This window comes from Cnephaeus nilssonii (assembly GCF_951640355.1).
Source record: "Cnephaeus nilssonii genome assembly, chromosome: 12".
Lineage (NCBI taxonomy): Eukaryota > Metazoa > Chordata > Mammalia > Chiroptera > Vespertilionidae > Cnephaeus > Cnephaeus nilssonii.
In genome coordinates, this window is record NC_137083.1 from 38,340,034 (window position 1) to 38,354,015 (window position 13,982).

Below are 13,982 nucleotides of genomic sequence, written 5' to 3' on the forward strand. Positions count from 1 at the left end.
TAACACTTCTAGCCTAGCGGGTTCCAAACTTCACTGCAAAGTGGAATCACCAGGGGCCGAGAGAGAGAGAGAGAGAGAGAGAGAGAGAGAGAGAGAGAGAGAGAGAGAGAGAGAAAGAGAGAGAGAGAGAGAGAGAGAGAGAAATAGATTCCGAGAGAGAGAGAGAGAGAGAGAGAGAGAGAGAGAGAGAGAGAGAGATTCTGAGAGAGAGAGAGAGAGAGAGAGAGAGAGAGAGAGAGAGAACGAAAGGGAAAGAGAAGCAGATTCCTGGCGCCCACACCTGATGTGCAACAGTTTGTAAACCATTGGTTTAGCCACATCTCCTCCAAAGCCCTTAAAAACCCCCAGATCCTCAGCCCTTTCTGTGCGTGGCCCGGAGGGTGCACCTTGAGGTTCCCCGGCCGGTGAGCCTGGGCCCGGCGCCTCGGTCCCCTTTCCCGCTGCCCAGCGTGTCCAGCGCGCAGCTCGGGCGCTCGGCCGGGGCCGGGAGGAGGCGGTGCTCGGGCTTCTCAGCCGGGACCCGGCAGAACCGAAAGCTGCCGGCCAGGGAGGCGGGGAGAGGAAGGAGGGGCGGGCGCGCGGGGAGAGGGACCGGGTGGCGAATCCAGGGCCGGGAATGCCCGCGGTGCGGGGCCCCAGAGCTGGCCCGTGGCCGTGTCCGGGCCATGGCCCTCCGTCTGGTCACCGACTTCGACCTCGGGAAGGACGTGCTTCCGTGGCTGCGAGCGCAGCGGGCGGCGGCGGCGGGCGCCGGGGGCCGAGGCGGCGGCGCAGGTGCTGGCGGCGCGCGTCCGGGGTGGCGGCGAGCCGGTGCGGGCGGGCGAGGGGGGGAGCCAGCCGTTCATCCTAGGGGGCTCCCAGGCGGCGTGGGGGGCCCGACCAGACCGGAAGGGATGGGCAGCCCGTGGCCCCTGCCAACCTGGGAAGGTTAGCGCCCAGGGCATGAGCGTCCCTTGTTGGAGTCCGGCTGTGCCCCCCTCACCCCGGGCCCCTGGGAGAAGGGAGGAGGGGCCGGCCTTGGGCTGCATTTATTTTTCTAGCGAGTCCTCCGGCCTCTGGCTAGCTCGTTGCCCACAGTAATTCACCTCCAGCAGCCGGGCGGGGGGCACTGGGGGTTCCCTCCGCAGGGCCCATCTCATCCGCGGAAGGCAGGCGTGCAGGAGCCGGGGCGAGTCTCCGCTCCCCGGCCCCAGGCTGCGGGGCTGCGGGGCGCGGGGCAGGGTGGCTCCTTACGCTCCGTGCGCATCTCCCCTGCCCGGGGAGGAAGGTTCATCACCTCGGGGCTCTGGCCAGACTGGAGGCTCCTGGAAGTGCTTGCGTTGTGAGGAAGAAAAGAATCACGCACGCCCAGAAACTTGGATACATACTGAGCAGTCGCACGGTGTGTCCCCACGTGTGTGAGACGCGCTCCTGCATCTGTGTGAGCAGCGACTGTGATTTAGGGGTCGTGCAGCTTTGGGTGTGAAGTGCCAGAGGGCGGGGGTCCGCCCCCAGGCCGTGAGCCTGGACTGACAGCGCGCTCTTCTCCAAAGCAGCACCAAGCCCGCCCCCTGCAGCCAGGGCGGCCCGAGACAGGCGGATGGATGCTCGGGTGGAGGCTTAGGTCTCCTGGCAGCTTCCTCAGGGGGAATCGGAATACAGCCCTGGCCGTTGAGGCTTCCTTCACCAAAAAACCCTTTGTTTTGATTTCGATCAGAGAGTGAAACGTGACGTTTGAACCTTCCCAGCATGGATCAATCAAAACTTTAAAGGGGAACTCTGTGATTTCCCAGGTGGGGTGTGTGTGTGTGTGTGTGTGTGTGTGTGTGTGTGTAGCATGGTGTATACAATGGTGCATCGTCAGGGCTTACATTCAGCTTCAAAGAAGTGAGACCCCTGGATCCCACCTTGTGCGTGTTTCTCCGTCTCCCCTGTTTTTTCTTAGATACTGGAGGACATTTTTTTGGGGAAGGACTCTCACATTACCCATATTTACAACTCCTTTCTCCCCAATTCTGGTGGGAGGAGTCTATCCTTACCTTATGTCTTCACACTGTCCCGAGGCCTCGGTGGAACATTTGCAGGGTTCCTTGTCTTGGCCTACTGGCTGTTAGTTCCAAATAAGGAGTCATGTCTTTGTAGCTCAAGGCTTGAGTTTGACTAATGACTAGTGTCATTATTAGCAAAACTTCTCACTTTGGGGGAAACTTTAAAAAGCCACCTGAATATCTAAAGAGCCTTTGTTGGTTTAACTTTTAAAAACACAGTAGGCAGCTCCAAGTCTGCCCCCCCCCCCGCCCCCCAAAGTGGTCCTTTCTCTGAACCTCCACCTTACATAGCTAAATGGCAGATGTCTGCAAAGGAGAAGTTAGATGAAGTGTGAAATGCCACAGGCATCTGTTTCCGTAATGTGTGTTGTGATTGAAAATCTCTGTGTGAGCCAGTTAGATGTTGGCTTCCTTGTGTCTCGTACTCATCTGTGAAGAAATAGAAATTTGTGTATTGACATTCCACTAAACAACAGAAAGCTGGGTCCTCAGAAAGTAAACTTACTAAAAATACCAGTTTTAAAAAAACATTGGTAATTTTTTGCTGTTGCAGAGCACCTTAGCGAGATATTAGTGTTAAACTGACAGAAATGGTTACTACTGATAATTACCAGTGGGTGGTAGCTCAACCCCCCTTCCCCCCCCCCAAGTTAATTTCTTGTCTGCTGTAATTTGTAGCACTGGCAGGAGAGTCTGGGATTCCATTTTATTTCTAGCACAGCTATTACTTCACACATTGTGCAAATTACTTTCCTTTCAAAGTCTCAGCTTTTCAAATGTAAATTGTGAATAATTATACCATTGTAATGTCTCCTGCCTGCGCACTTGCTCTCTAAATTTGAAGCCTTAAGATTTCTAATCAACAAATACAATTGAAGATTTCATAGTGGTGCTTGGTAGCACTGGTGAAGTATGACATATTCCTGGCAAAACAGCCAGGGTTAACCATGGAAATTCCCTCTTTTAATCAATCAGGAGTCGAGGAGTAAGGAGACCAGATTTGGTTACTGCATCTCCTGGTTCTGGGTTGAACTTTGGGAAAATGGGTTCTCCTGAAATAAATAAAGGAAATATTTGTTCTTTTAAAAATTAAAACAATTATCCAAAGGAACATTTTAATACACGTAAGCTATAAGTAGTAACAATAACAAAACAAAACCATACGTCCACCTTAAAAACAGAAAAATATCAAGACTTTGAGAGGCTCTTGTGTCTCCTATCTGCTCCTTTCTCTCTCTAACCCTCATCTCCCAGAGGTAATGACCATTTAAACGTTTATATTTTAACATCCCTTTGAGCTTATTTATAGTTTTAACCCATATGTAATTTTCCCTAAGGAAAATATAATTTCATTTTGCTTGTCTGTGAATTTTAAATAAATGAAAGCATACAATATGTATTATTTTTTGCTTTTTCTTCTCAGTATTGTGAGGTTTACCCATGTTGACTGCTGTAGCTTTAGGTCATTAATGTTCACTGCTATATAGTATTTCATTGTGTGAATATACAACAATATGGGAACATGGAGTATACTGCTTAGATCCTCCTTTCAAGGAAGGACTTGTCCCAGGTGCTGAGTGTGGTCAGCAGATAGTCGTCAGCTGTCAGACCTTCAGGGCTTGCTCTGACAGAGGGCTGACTGGCCTTTTGGGTGTGGACCCCTTCTAATTAGGGTTTGAGGTGGGGTATAAAGGCCTGGCCATTTTGACCTAAAATAGGACAACTTTGACCATCCGTTTCAGTTCTACAGGTTCCCCGGTGGAGGATCCTGAGGTCGCCTAAAGCTAGTGTGCCTCCATTGCATCTTGACTTCTCCTTCCTCCTGAATGCTTTAATCCAGTGGTCGGCAAACTCATTAGTCAACAGAGCCAAATATCAACAGTACAACGGTTGGAATTTCTTTTGAGAGCCAAATTTTTTAAACTTAAACTTCTTCTAACGCCACTTCTTCAAAATAGACTCGCCCAGGCCGTGGTATTTTGTGGAAGAGCCACACTCAAGGGGCCAAAGAGCTGCAGGTGGCTCACGAGCCGCAGTTTGCCGACCACGTTAATCCCACTTTACTGAGCACTCCGTAATGAACTTCCCGGATACTAAACTGTCTCAGAGTGCTTCCTCGAGAACCCATCTGCACTTACCCTTTTTCTTGTCGGTGACATCTGGGAGGTTTCTGGGATATGCTGCCACAGTGAGTGCTTTTACTAACCTTGTGGATGCTGCCTGGTGCTCAGTATGCAAGTTTCTCTAGGCTGGATGTCTAACAGTGGAGTTGCTGAGTCATAGGCTCTGCACATCTTTAGTCTTCCTGGATAGTGCCAAATTACTTTCCAAAGTAGTTGAACTTATTAATAACCCCATTTGTACTATAGAAATGTTTTTGGTATTCTATATCCTCACAAGTTCTTAATATTTCCATATTTCAGCTTTTTTTTGGTCAAATGGGTGGGTCTACATATTATTTAATTGTTGTCTGAGGTTAAGTATCTGTATATTTATTGGCCATTTGAGTTTCCCCTTCCATGAGATGTCTGTCATTCTTATGTCCACTTTCTTATTGTGCAGTGTTTTTCTTCATATTTTTAAGGGTTTTTAAAAAATGTATTCTGGATTCTAGTCTTTTATTCATCATGTATGATGCAAATATTTTCTCTCAATGTTACTTTTTTTTTTTAAGTTCATGATGGTGCCTTTGATAAACAATTAATTTCTGAGTTGAATTTATGAGTCTTTTCCTTTGTGGTTTATGCTTTTTGGGAATCTTTAAAAGAAATCAAGAAATCCTCCCCTATTCAGTAGGCATGAAGACATTTTTACATTAACTTCTATTAGAGCTTTTCTCTTCATATTTTGTTTTAATCCATATGGAAATTTATGATGTAGAAATCCAGTTTTATTGTTTTTCCATGTTAGTAGCTAATTGTTGTAGAATCACTAACCAAATAGCCCTGCCATTTCTCAGTGACAGCAAAGCCACTTCTGTCACACATCACGTTTCCACATAGACATGTGCCTCCTTTTCTGGCTTCTTACTGTCCTTCTTTTACCTTCCTAGTCTCCTTTTCTCATTTTCATATCTTTTTATTGCTTCTTAACAATCAACTCTATCCTTGCTTTGTCTCATTTTATTCATAATATGACTTTTAAATCATATAATGGTGTTTACCTCATAAGTTTAGGAATTATAATATCTGGTCATGTTGAGCCTGAGGATTTATGTGAATTAAGCAAACCAGCTTCAATTTTCCATGAGTTATGACTTGCCAACACTTTTAATATCTAGGTACTCTCTTTTTCTTTAGTATGTTTACTTATGCAAGTGTCTTAGCTATCAAAATGCTACATTTTTTTTTCTTCATGAGCACTGAGTATTCATGTAAGGTTAAACCTCATTTCCTCATTTGAAATTGCTAAACTTCCTCCTCTGGACTTTCCGGTGATGAACGACTGGGAGAAGAGCCAGGGTGAATGAGCAAAGAGGTTATTACATGGTTCTTTTACAAGGCTGCACCTAAAACATGAGCAACTAATCCAGGGAAGGAGGGCTCCGATGGCTTAATGGTGTGTGTTGAGACATTGGTCTCTGAATTTCCACAATGCCCAGTTTGTCTAATTCAAATGTTTTTGAGATGAGAACCTTGTACATCACTGCAGGATTATTTAAACTGCAGTTATTGCTACCTAACAGACCCTTGAAGGTATTCTTTTTATTATTTCTTTCAACTGTCTAACATGGTTACATTATAAGCTGGTCCTAGTTATGCTATATAATGAATATTATTTAATATATAAGGGTGGGCAAAAGTACATTTACAGTTGTTCATATGGAAAACAATACAATAATAATAATACAAGAATAAACTCTATTTCATGTACTCACAAGTGTAAACCTACTTTTGCCCACTCCTGTATATTATAAACTAGAGGCCCGGTGCACGAAATTCGTGCAGGGGGCGGGGGGCGGGGCAGTGTCCCTCAGTCCAGCCTGAACCCTCTCCAATCTGGGACCCTTTGAGGAATGTCCGACTGCCCGTTTAGGCCCGATCCTACTGATATTGGGCCTAAACGGGCAGTCGGACATCCCTCTCACAATCCAGGACTGCTGGCTCCCAACTGCTTGCCTGCCTGCCTTCCTGATTGCCCCTAACCATTTCTGCCTGCCAGCCTGATCACCCCCTAACCACTCCCCTGCCAGCCTGATTGATGCTTAAATGCTCCCCTGCCAGCCTGTTTGCCCCTAACTACCTTCCCCTGCAGGCCTGGTCACCCCTAACTGCCCTCCCCTGCAGGCCTGGTCACCCCTAACTGCCCTCCCCTGCAGGCCTGGTCCCCCCCAACTGCTCTCCCCTGTAGGCTTGGGTCCCCCCCAACTGCCCTTCCCTGCAGGCCTGGTCGCCCCCAACTTCCCTCCTCTGCTAGCCTGGTCACCCTAACTGCCCTCCCCTGCAGGCTTGATTGCCCCCAACTGCCCTCCCTTGCAGGCCTGGTCCCTCCCAACTGCCCTCCCCTGCTGGCCTGATGGCCCACAACTGCCCTCCCTTACAGGCCTGGTTTCTCCCAACTGCCCTCCCCTGCTGGCCATCTTGTGGTGGCCATCTTGTGTCCACATGGGGGCAGCCATCTTTGACCACATGGGGGCAGCCATCTTGTGTTGGGTGATGGTCAATCTGCATATTACTCTTTTATTAGATAGGATTAGATAGGAAAGAGGCCTGGTGCACAGGTGGGGGCCAGCTGGTTTGCCCTGAAGGGTGTCTGGGATCAGGGTGGGGGTTCCCTTGCGGCATGGGGCAGCCTGGACCAGGGGCCTGTGGTGGTTTGCAGGCCGGCCATGCCCCCCAGTGACCCAAGTGGAGGCCCTGGTATCTGGGATTTATTTATCTTCTGTAATTGAAACTTTATAGCCTTGAGAGGAGCCAAGCCTCCTGCTTGCTCCATGGCTGCAGACATTTTTTTTGCAATTTATGTATCTTCTATAATTGAAACTTTGTAGCCTTTAGCAGAGGCCTGGGCTGGCCAGGGTGTGCGAAAAGCTTGGCTTCCTCCATTGCCGGGGAAACCCAAACCTCCTGCTCGCTCCGTGGCCGCAACCATTTTGGTTGGGTTAATTTGCATACTCGCTCCTGATTGGCTGGTGGGCGTGGCTGGTGGGTGTAGCGGAGTGGTGGTTATTTTGCATATTACTCTTTTATTAGATAGGATACAGGGTGCCCCCCAAAATGTATACTTTAATAGCTGATTCTATTACATTTTGAAAATGAAATGTATTTTAATAAACATTGCCTTTATAATTATTCCAAGTGTGAATACATTTTTTGGGGGACACCCTGTATGTAGTTTAGTGGTTCTCAACTCTGGATGCACTTTAGAATCACCTGGGGAACTTAAAAACACATACACAAGAGACGAGGCCCCTCACCAGCCCAATAAAATCAGAGGATTTTGGAGTAGAGCTTGGGGATTAATGTTGTTTTAAAAGCTCTCATGATGATTCTAGTGCACAGCCAGAGTTGAGAACTAGTGGTTTAAAGGAATAAGCATATACCATTTGTTGTGATCTGTACTTTTTGGAGAATATTTTTCTCTTAATTTTTTAGTGATTTGAAAGTAGATGTGCTTTTGCAAGTAAATTGGATTTTCTTAGCAAGATTTCTTGTCAAGGAGTTTCTTATCTTAGCTGAAACCTTTTAAGTGTACTTTGGAAAAAGTCTCTCATTATCTTTAAAATCTTGAAAGAAAAAAAAAAACACTTCTCAAAGTATTGAGACATTGCATTCCAGAAGTTTTGAGTCATGTGCAGCGTGAAAAGAAACTCACTGAAATTCTCCTTTAGATGTCTACAAAATCTACTGTAAAAGGGTTTTTCAGTAATTATCCATTTTCCCATTGTAAGCGTGGAACAGGAAACTTAATTCATTCTCTTTACCATTTTCTAAGGTTTGAGTTTAGTCTGTGCCACTTTTTTCCATGTATGATACTGGCCAAGTATGTTAACCTTGTTTAAACTCAATTGTTTTATCATTACAATGGACCTATAATACCTTGCATAGTGTGGATGAAATAGAAATAAGAACTCCGAAAATTGTGAAGTGCTATTGAGTAGCAATCTGATTGAATCATGTTATTCTTCCAAGAGACCAAGTGATTATGCTTATTTTTTTTTCTAATCCTCACCCCAGGATATTTTTCCCATTGATTTTTAGAGAGAGTGGAAGGGAGGGAGGAGCGGGGTAGGGAGAGAGAGAGAGAGAGAGAAGAGAGAGAGAGAGAGAGAGAGAGAGAGAGAGAGAGAGAGAGAGAGAGAAACATCAATGTGAAAGAGACACATGGATTGGTGGCCTCTCCCTTGTGGCCCTGGTCGGGTCACGGGGGATTGAACCTGCAACTATGGTATGTGCCCTTGACCCGGAATCCAATCTGTGACCCTGTGGTCCACGGGCGGATGCTCTAACCACTTAGCAACCCAGCCAGGGCAGGAAGCTTATTTTTTTAATTAGTGGGAAATGTGTCTGACAGCCCAATATACATTCAAAAGTATGTGTAGCATATATAAAAAAACACTTCTTCCCTTTCTTTGTCCTGCCCCCAGAAGATCCATGCAACTTCTTCCTGTCAGGAGGGAAGGGAGTTCTCAGTAGAATCCTAAATTCTCAATGAAACCTAGCTTTGTCTCTCTAAATGTTGCCTACCTCCAGATCTGGTGCAGGGGTCCAGCTCACCAATTATCATTATTTTTTTAACCTTACTTTTTCCTTTTTGACCAGAAATACAAACTGAAATTTGCTATGAGTTATAGGGTATTTTGCATATGTTTTGTCTAAATATTGGAACTTTTCATAACATAATATTTAGCATCTAAAATACTATTCATGTGTGAGGAAAATGAGTCAAGTTAAAGCAATTAATTTTGAGGAAATTGGGGAAATAGATATTTCTCCTTAATCAATAATGATAATTATCTATGTTGTATCTACCAGTGTTTAAGTCCTCTAACTTTAGAGTTGGAAGGAATAACCTAAAATTTTAGAAGAAACATGGTACTCGGTTAATGTACATGTTAAATGTATTGTGTTAAGAATCTTTATATTCTTCATTAAAATATGGCTTTCAAACAGAAAAGTACACAGATCGTAAGTGAAACACCCATGCACCTAGCACTCCGAGCAGGAAAGCGAACACTAATAAACTCCCAAGGTCCCACTCATGCTCCTTTTACGCGATCACTCATCTAGCACCATAGAGTCATCTTGCCTTTTTTTTTGAAACTTGTATAAATTAAATCATACAGTTTATTATATTTTTTGGGAAAGGATAGGATCTGGGCTTCTTTTGCTCAGTTATTTATGTTGTATGTTACAGCAAATTAATTCTTATTGTTGCATAATATTCCATTGTTTGGCTATCCATAGGATGTGTTATTTTCCAAAATAAGCATATATTTCTGTTGGGATATATGTACAATTGCAGTTGCTGAGCCATCTATGTTCAATTTCAGTGTGTATTGCCAGTTTTCCAATTTATAGTCCCATTAGCAGTGTGTGAAAGTTTCAATTATTCAAATTTCATGGCACCACATAATATTAAAGCATAATAAGTTAAGGGTTCATGTTATCTCCTTTAGGGTAACTAATAAAAGAATAGCATAATGGCCTGGGTCAGTTTCTGGCCTCTCTGTTCTGTTCCATTGCTTCAGTATCAGCCTGTTCTTGCTTCAGTACCAGGCAGTTTTGATTACAATGAATTTGCAGTGTAATTTGATATCTGGTATTGTGATCCCTCCTACTTCGTTCTTCTTTCTCAATAATGCTGCAGCTATTGGGGTCTTTCTTTGTTCCCCTGCCAGCCTGATCTCACCCCTAACTCCTCTCCCCTGCCTTATGGCCCCTAACCTCCTCTGCCTTGGCCCCCACTACCGTGGCTTTGTCCGGGAGGATGTTGGACGTTCGGAAAACATCCGATCAATCTGGTCTAATTAGCATATTACCCTTTTATTAGTATAGATTTGTTAGATATGTTCTTAAAGATCTCCTGCTAAGTATTAACTTATTATTATCTTTCAGGTGTTTTAGAAAATAATTATGAGAGCTTACGTGTATTAAATGTTGAAAGAAATGGAAATATAATCTATACCTATAAGGTATGTCTCTATCTCTCTTTTTCATTGTGATAAAATATACATAGCATAAAATTTAGTATTATATTAACCATTTGTACTCTCTTTTTAAAATTTTATGCTCTATTTTATTGAGGGGTAACAAATATTTCTTATTGACATTTAATCTTTAATATATCACTTCTTTTATTTTTGGAGATTCAATTGGGTGATTTAAATTCAGTCTTCTCTTTTTTAAATAAAATAAAACTGTGCGTAATGTCTGATATAGTACTCAGTTTTTTTTTAAATAAATGAAAAGTTCCACTTTCTAGAGAAAAAGTGCCCAGTAGAAAATGTTTAAACCCAATTAATATGTTAAATTTTTATCTTTGAGGAGATATAAAATATGATTATTCTACATCATCTGTTCAGACTTAGATATGCTCAGACTTTTGAGGCATTATTATTTAACAATGTATTTTCTGTCTTTTTAAAAAAATATATATTTTATTGATTTTTTACAGAGAGGAAGGGAGAGGGACAGAGAGTTAGAAACATCGATGAGAGAAAAACATCTATTAGCTGCCTCCTGCACACCCCCTACTGGGTATGTGCCCACAAGCAAGTTACATGCCCTTAACCAGAATCGAACTTGGGACCCTTGAGTCCGCAGGCCAGTGCTCTATCCACTGAGGTTAGGGCTGTCTTTCTTTTTTTAAATCCTCACTTGAGGACATACTTAGAGAGAGTAAGGGATAGAGAGAGAAAAAGAGAGGAGGGTGGAGAGAAACATCCATCGGTTGACTTCTATACATGTCCCAACCAGGGATTGAACCTGTGCCCTGACCGGGAATCAAACAGGCAACCTTTTGGTGTATAGGACACTTTTGGTGTATAGGACATTGCTCAACCAACTGAACCACTTCAGCTGGGCAACAATGCATTTTCAAAGTTAAGCGTTCTAAGGAAAGAAAAAAATTTTTTAAAAAATATATTTTTATTGATTTCAGAGAGGAAGGAAGAAAGTGAGAGAGATAGAAACATCAATGCTGAGAGAATCATTGATTGGCTGCCTCCTGCATGCCCCACACTGGGGATCTAGCCCACAACCCAGGCATGTGCCCTGACTGGGAATCGAACCTGTGACCTCTTGGTTCCTGGGTTGACATTTAACCACTGAGCTAGCCCCCAGCTAGGCTAAGGAAAGAATATTTAACTTTATTATAGTAGAGAAACATGAAAGAATAATTTCAGTGGCCAGTTGCTTTGCACAGTTGTATCACTGTACATTTTTTTTTGCTTAAAAAGTTACTATTTTAAGTTGTATCTGTAAGTATGCTGCATTTAAGAAACCGTATAATTAAAATATTTTCCATATAAGAATATCATAGCCTTGATATAGCAACTCCCAATATTCATTACATATATTCTCTTAAATAAATAGAAGTACAAAGAGATTCAGCCCTTCACCATGCTCAATCCTACTAGACAGTATGCCCCAAACACACTGAGCTGTACACTCTCAATCAGTTTTACCCTTTGAGCCCAGACGAGGAGCTGAAATAGGTTCCGTGCTAGTTGCCAATGTTGATTGCCTTATTGCAGGTTTGTTTTAAAACTTGTAACATCCTAACTTTCTAAACAATGACATTTACTAAACACCTAGTTACATTTTTTTAGGATGATAAGGGAAATGTCGTCTTTGGATTATATGATTGCCAAACCAGACAAAATGAGGTAAAAATCACCATTGATTATGAATTACTCATTGGTTACTTTACTGCTTTTAGAGTTTTCCTTCTTTCTGTCTCCTTTTTCTAGATTCACATTCTCATTTTATTTTCTAAAATTTTAGTTTTTATTTATTTGCCTTTCTTCTCTTCTCCCTTTTACCCTTTCTTAGCAACATTCTCTCTCTCTCTCTTTCTCTCTCTCTCTCTCTCTCTCTCTCTCAGTACAAAGTCTTTTGGACCAAAACATCAGCTGAAGTCTCTTAGTCCTTTGAGATTTAAGCTAAATTGGCTCAAGCCAATTATCCGATATTCTGTAGGAATGTAGGGAGTCCAGTGCCCTCTCCCAGATTTGTGTGCCCTTAAAAGCTCAGGATCTCACAATGACCTCTAGCTCTGAGTTCTGCTTCTGCTTAACCTTCACTTATCTCTCTTTTCAAAGATCCAGGTATAGAACCTAGTCTGCTTTTCTCAAATTTTCCCCAAGCCACCCACATAAGGCATTAGATAATGTGATAGGCTTGTCTAATTTTGGGGGCAAATGGGAGGAAGTCATTTTTTGCCTATATAAAAACAATTTACAACTGTTAAGGAATTAAGAAGTCTAAAAATGTACACTGGCACAAAAGCTTCCCCAAAACATTGCTACATGAACAAAACAAGTTGCCAGGGTAATACATTCCACTTACGTTTTAAGAAATTGCAAGAAAACTACGCTACACATGTGCAAAGATATATGTTAAAAACTCATTTTAAAAACTCCAGAAGGCTAAAGAGCAAATTACTATCATGTTTCATTTCAGAAGAGAGTTAGGATTGAGTGAGCATAATGGAGAGCTTTGACTTTTTATTTGGTAGTGTTTGCATGCTTTAAACATGGAGATTATGCTCATGCTATTTTATAATTAAAAGGATAAAACACTAAACATTAAGTGTATACATCCATGATTCTTCTTATTTGCAAATTAGAATTCCTCAATTAGAGCAAGAGTCAAAGGAAGCCAAACATTCTCACATGAATTCAGAGCCTTCTTATTAGTTCTTATTCAAAGTTCATTTTCTGTAATTTAGTGTGTTCTGACTTCCCCCAATTTTTTTTTTTTTTTTTTTTACCAACTTCTGGCCATAGGATTCTAGTGTGTTCTCAGGGATTTTTTTGCCTGCAGGTACTAATTACCTTCTTAATACTTCTACTATTTATTGTTTCTTTAACCCATTCTCCTGACATCTAAGACTTTTTATCTTCTTTATCCTCTGAGTGTACTTTATAAGTTTGCCCAAAATAAGTAATTGTCTCCAGTTCCTCATTCTGTGCCTCACATCCTCCTTCTGAGGGACCATTTTCATTTTCTTTAATATTCAAGGAAATGGAACAGATGTTTGCAAAATTTCAAACAGCAGCAAGACAATAAAAATAAAGATTAAATAAAGGTAGATTACTTTGTCAATGCACTAAATACAAGAGTCCTATAAGAGATGTACTTGTGACAGTCTCTTAGACATGGCTAGTTATGTCATGTTATATGATTTGATTAAAACTTTACTTGCCTCAATAACTTTAATAACTAACATTTGAGTGCTTATGTATGGCAAACATTGTATTAAGTGCTTCATATGGATTATCTCCCTTGATCCTTCTAACAATTTAATTAAGATAGGTATTATGATTCCTATTTTACTGATGGGCGGATAGGAAGGTTGAGTAACTTGTCCAAAGCCACACAGCTAGCAAGTGGCAGAGCCAGGATTAAAACCTGGGTCTAGTTTGGCTCCAAGGTCTGTGCTCCTAACTGCTAAGTTTCAGTGCCAAACATGGCCCGCAATGGCACACTTTTTTTTTTCTTAAAAAATAATCAGAAATTCCTCAGTATGAGTAAACTGGCTCATTGAGGGTTCTTTAGTAAAACGTTTGCCACAATGATACTTGGTAGACAGCTAAATGGGAATCTGTATATGAAACCCCCAATTAAAAACCGCTTTATTTTAATAGCATCTCTATACGTTCGAGAAAGACTTGCAAGTTGTCAGTTGCTCTGTCAACAGTGAGAGAACTTTGCTTGGTAAGTTGAACTCTTTTAATGCTATGTGTCAAAAACTAAATTACATTTTTTTTTTTTAGTTTCAAAGTATTGA

At 42.3% G+C, this 13,982-nt stretch overlaps 1 protein-coding gene across 4 annotated transcripts in view; it reads left to right on the forward strand.

Annotated features, from left to right (window-relative positions):
• Positions 1–356: 356 nt before the first annotated feature.
• Positions 357–13,982, forward strand: part of GSAP (gamma-secretase activating protein) — a 73,871-nt gene continuing 60,245 nt past the window's right edge. For 2 of the 4 annotated variants that reach the window (XM_079786313.1, XM_079786314.1), the window contains exons 1-4: positions 357–774; positions 10,085–10,161; positions 11,800–11,856; positions 13,840–13,909. In XM_079786313.1, the coding sequence (XP_079642439.1) occupies positions 666–774; positions 10,085–10,161; positions 11,800–11,856; positions 13,840–13,909 (313 nt within the window). In that variant the 5' untranslated portion in view covers positions 357–665. Of the gene's footprint in view, positions 775–1,096; positions 1,382–10,084; positions 10,162–11,799; positions 11,857–13,839; positions 13,910–13,982 lie in introns of those variants that run through there. The other 2 variants (XM_079786315.1, XM_079786316.1) reach the window with 2 other exon arrangements.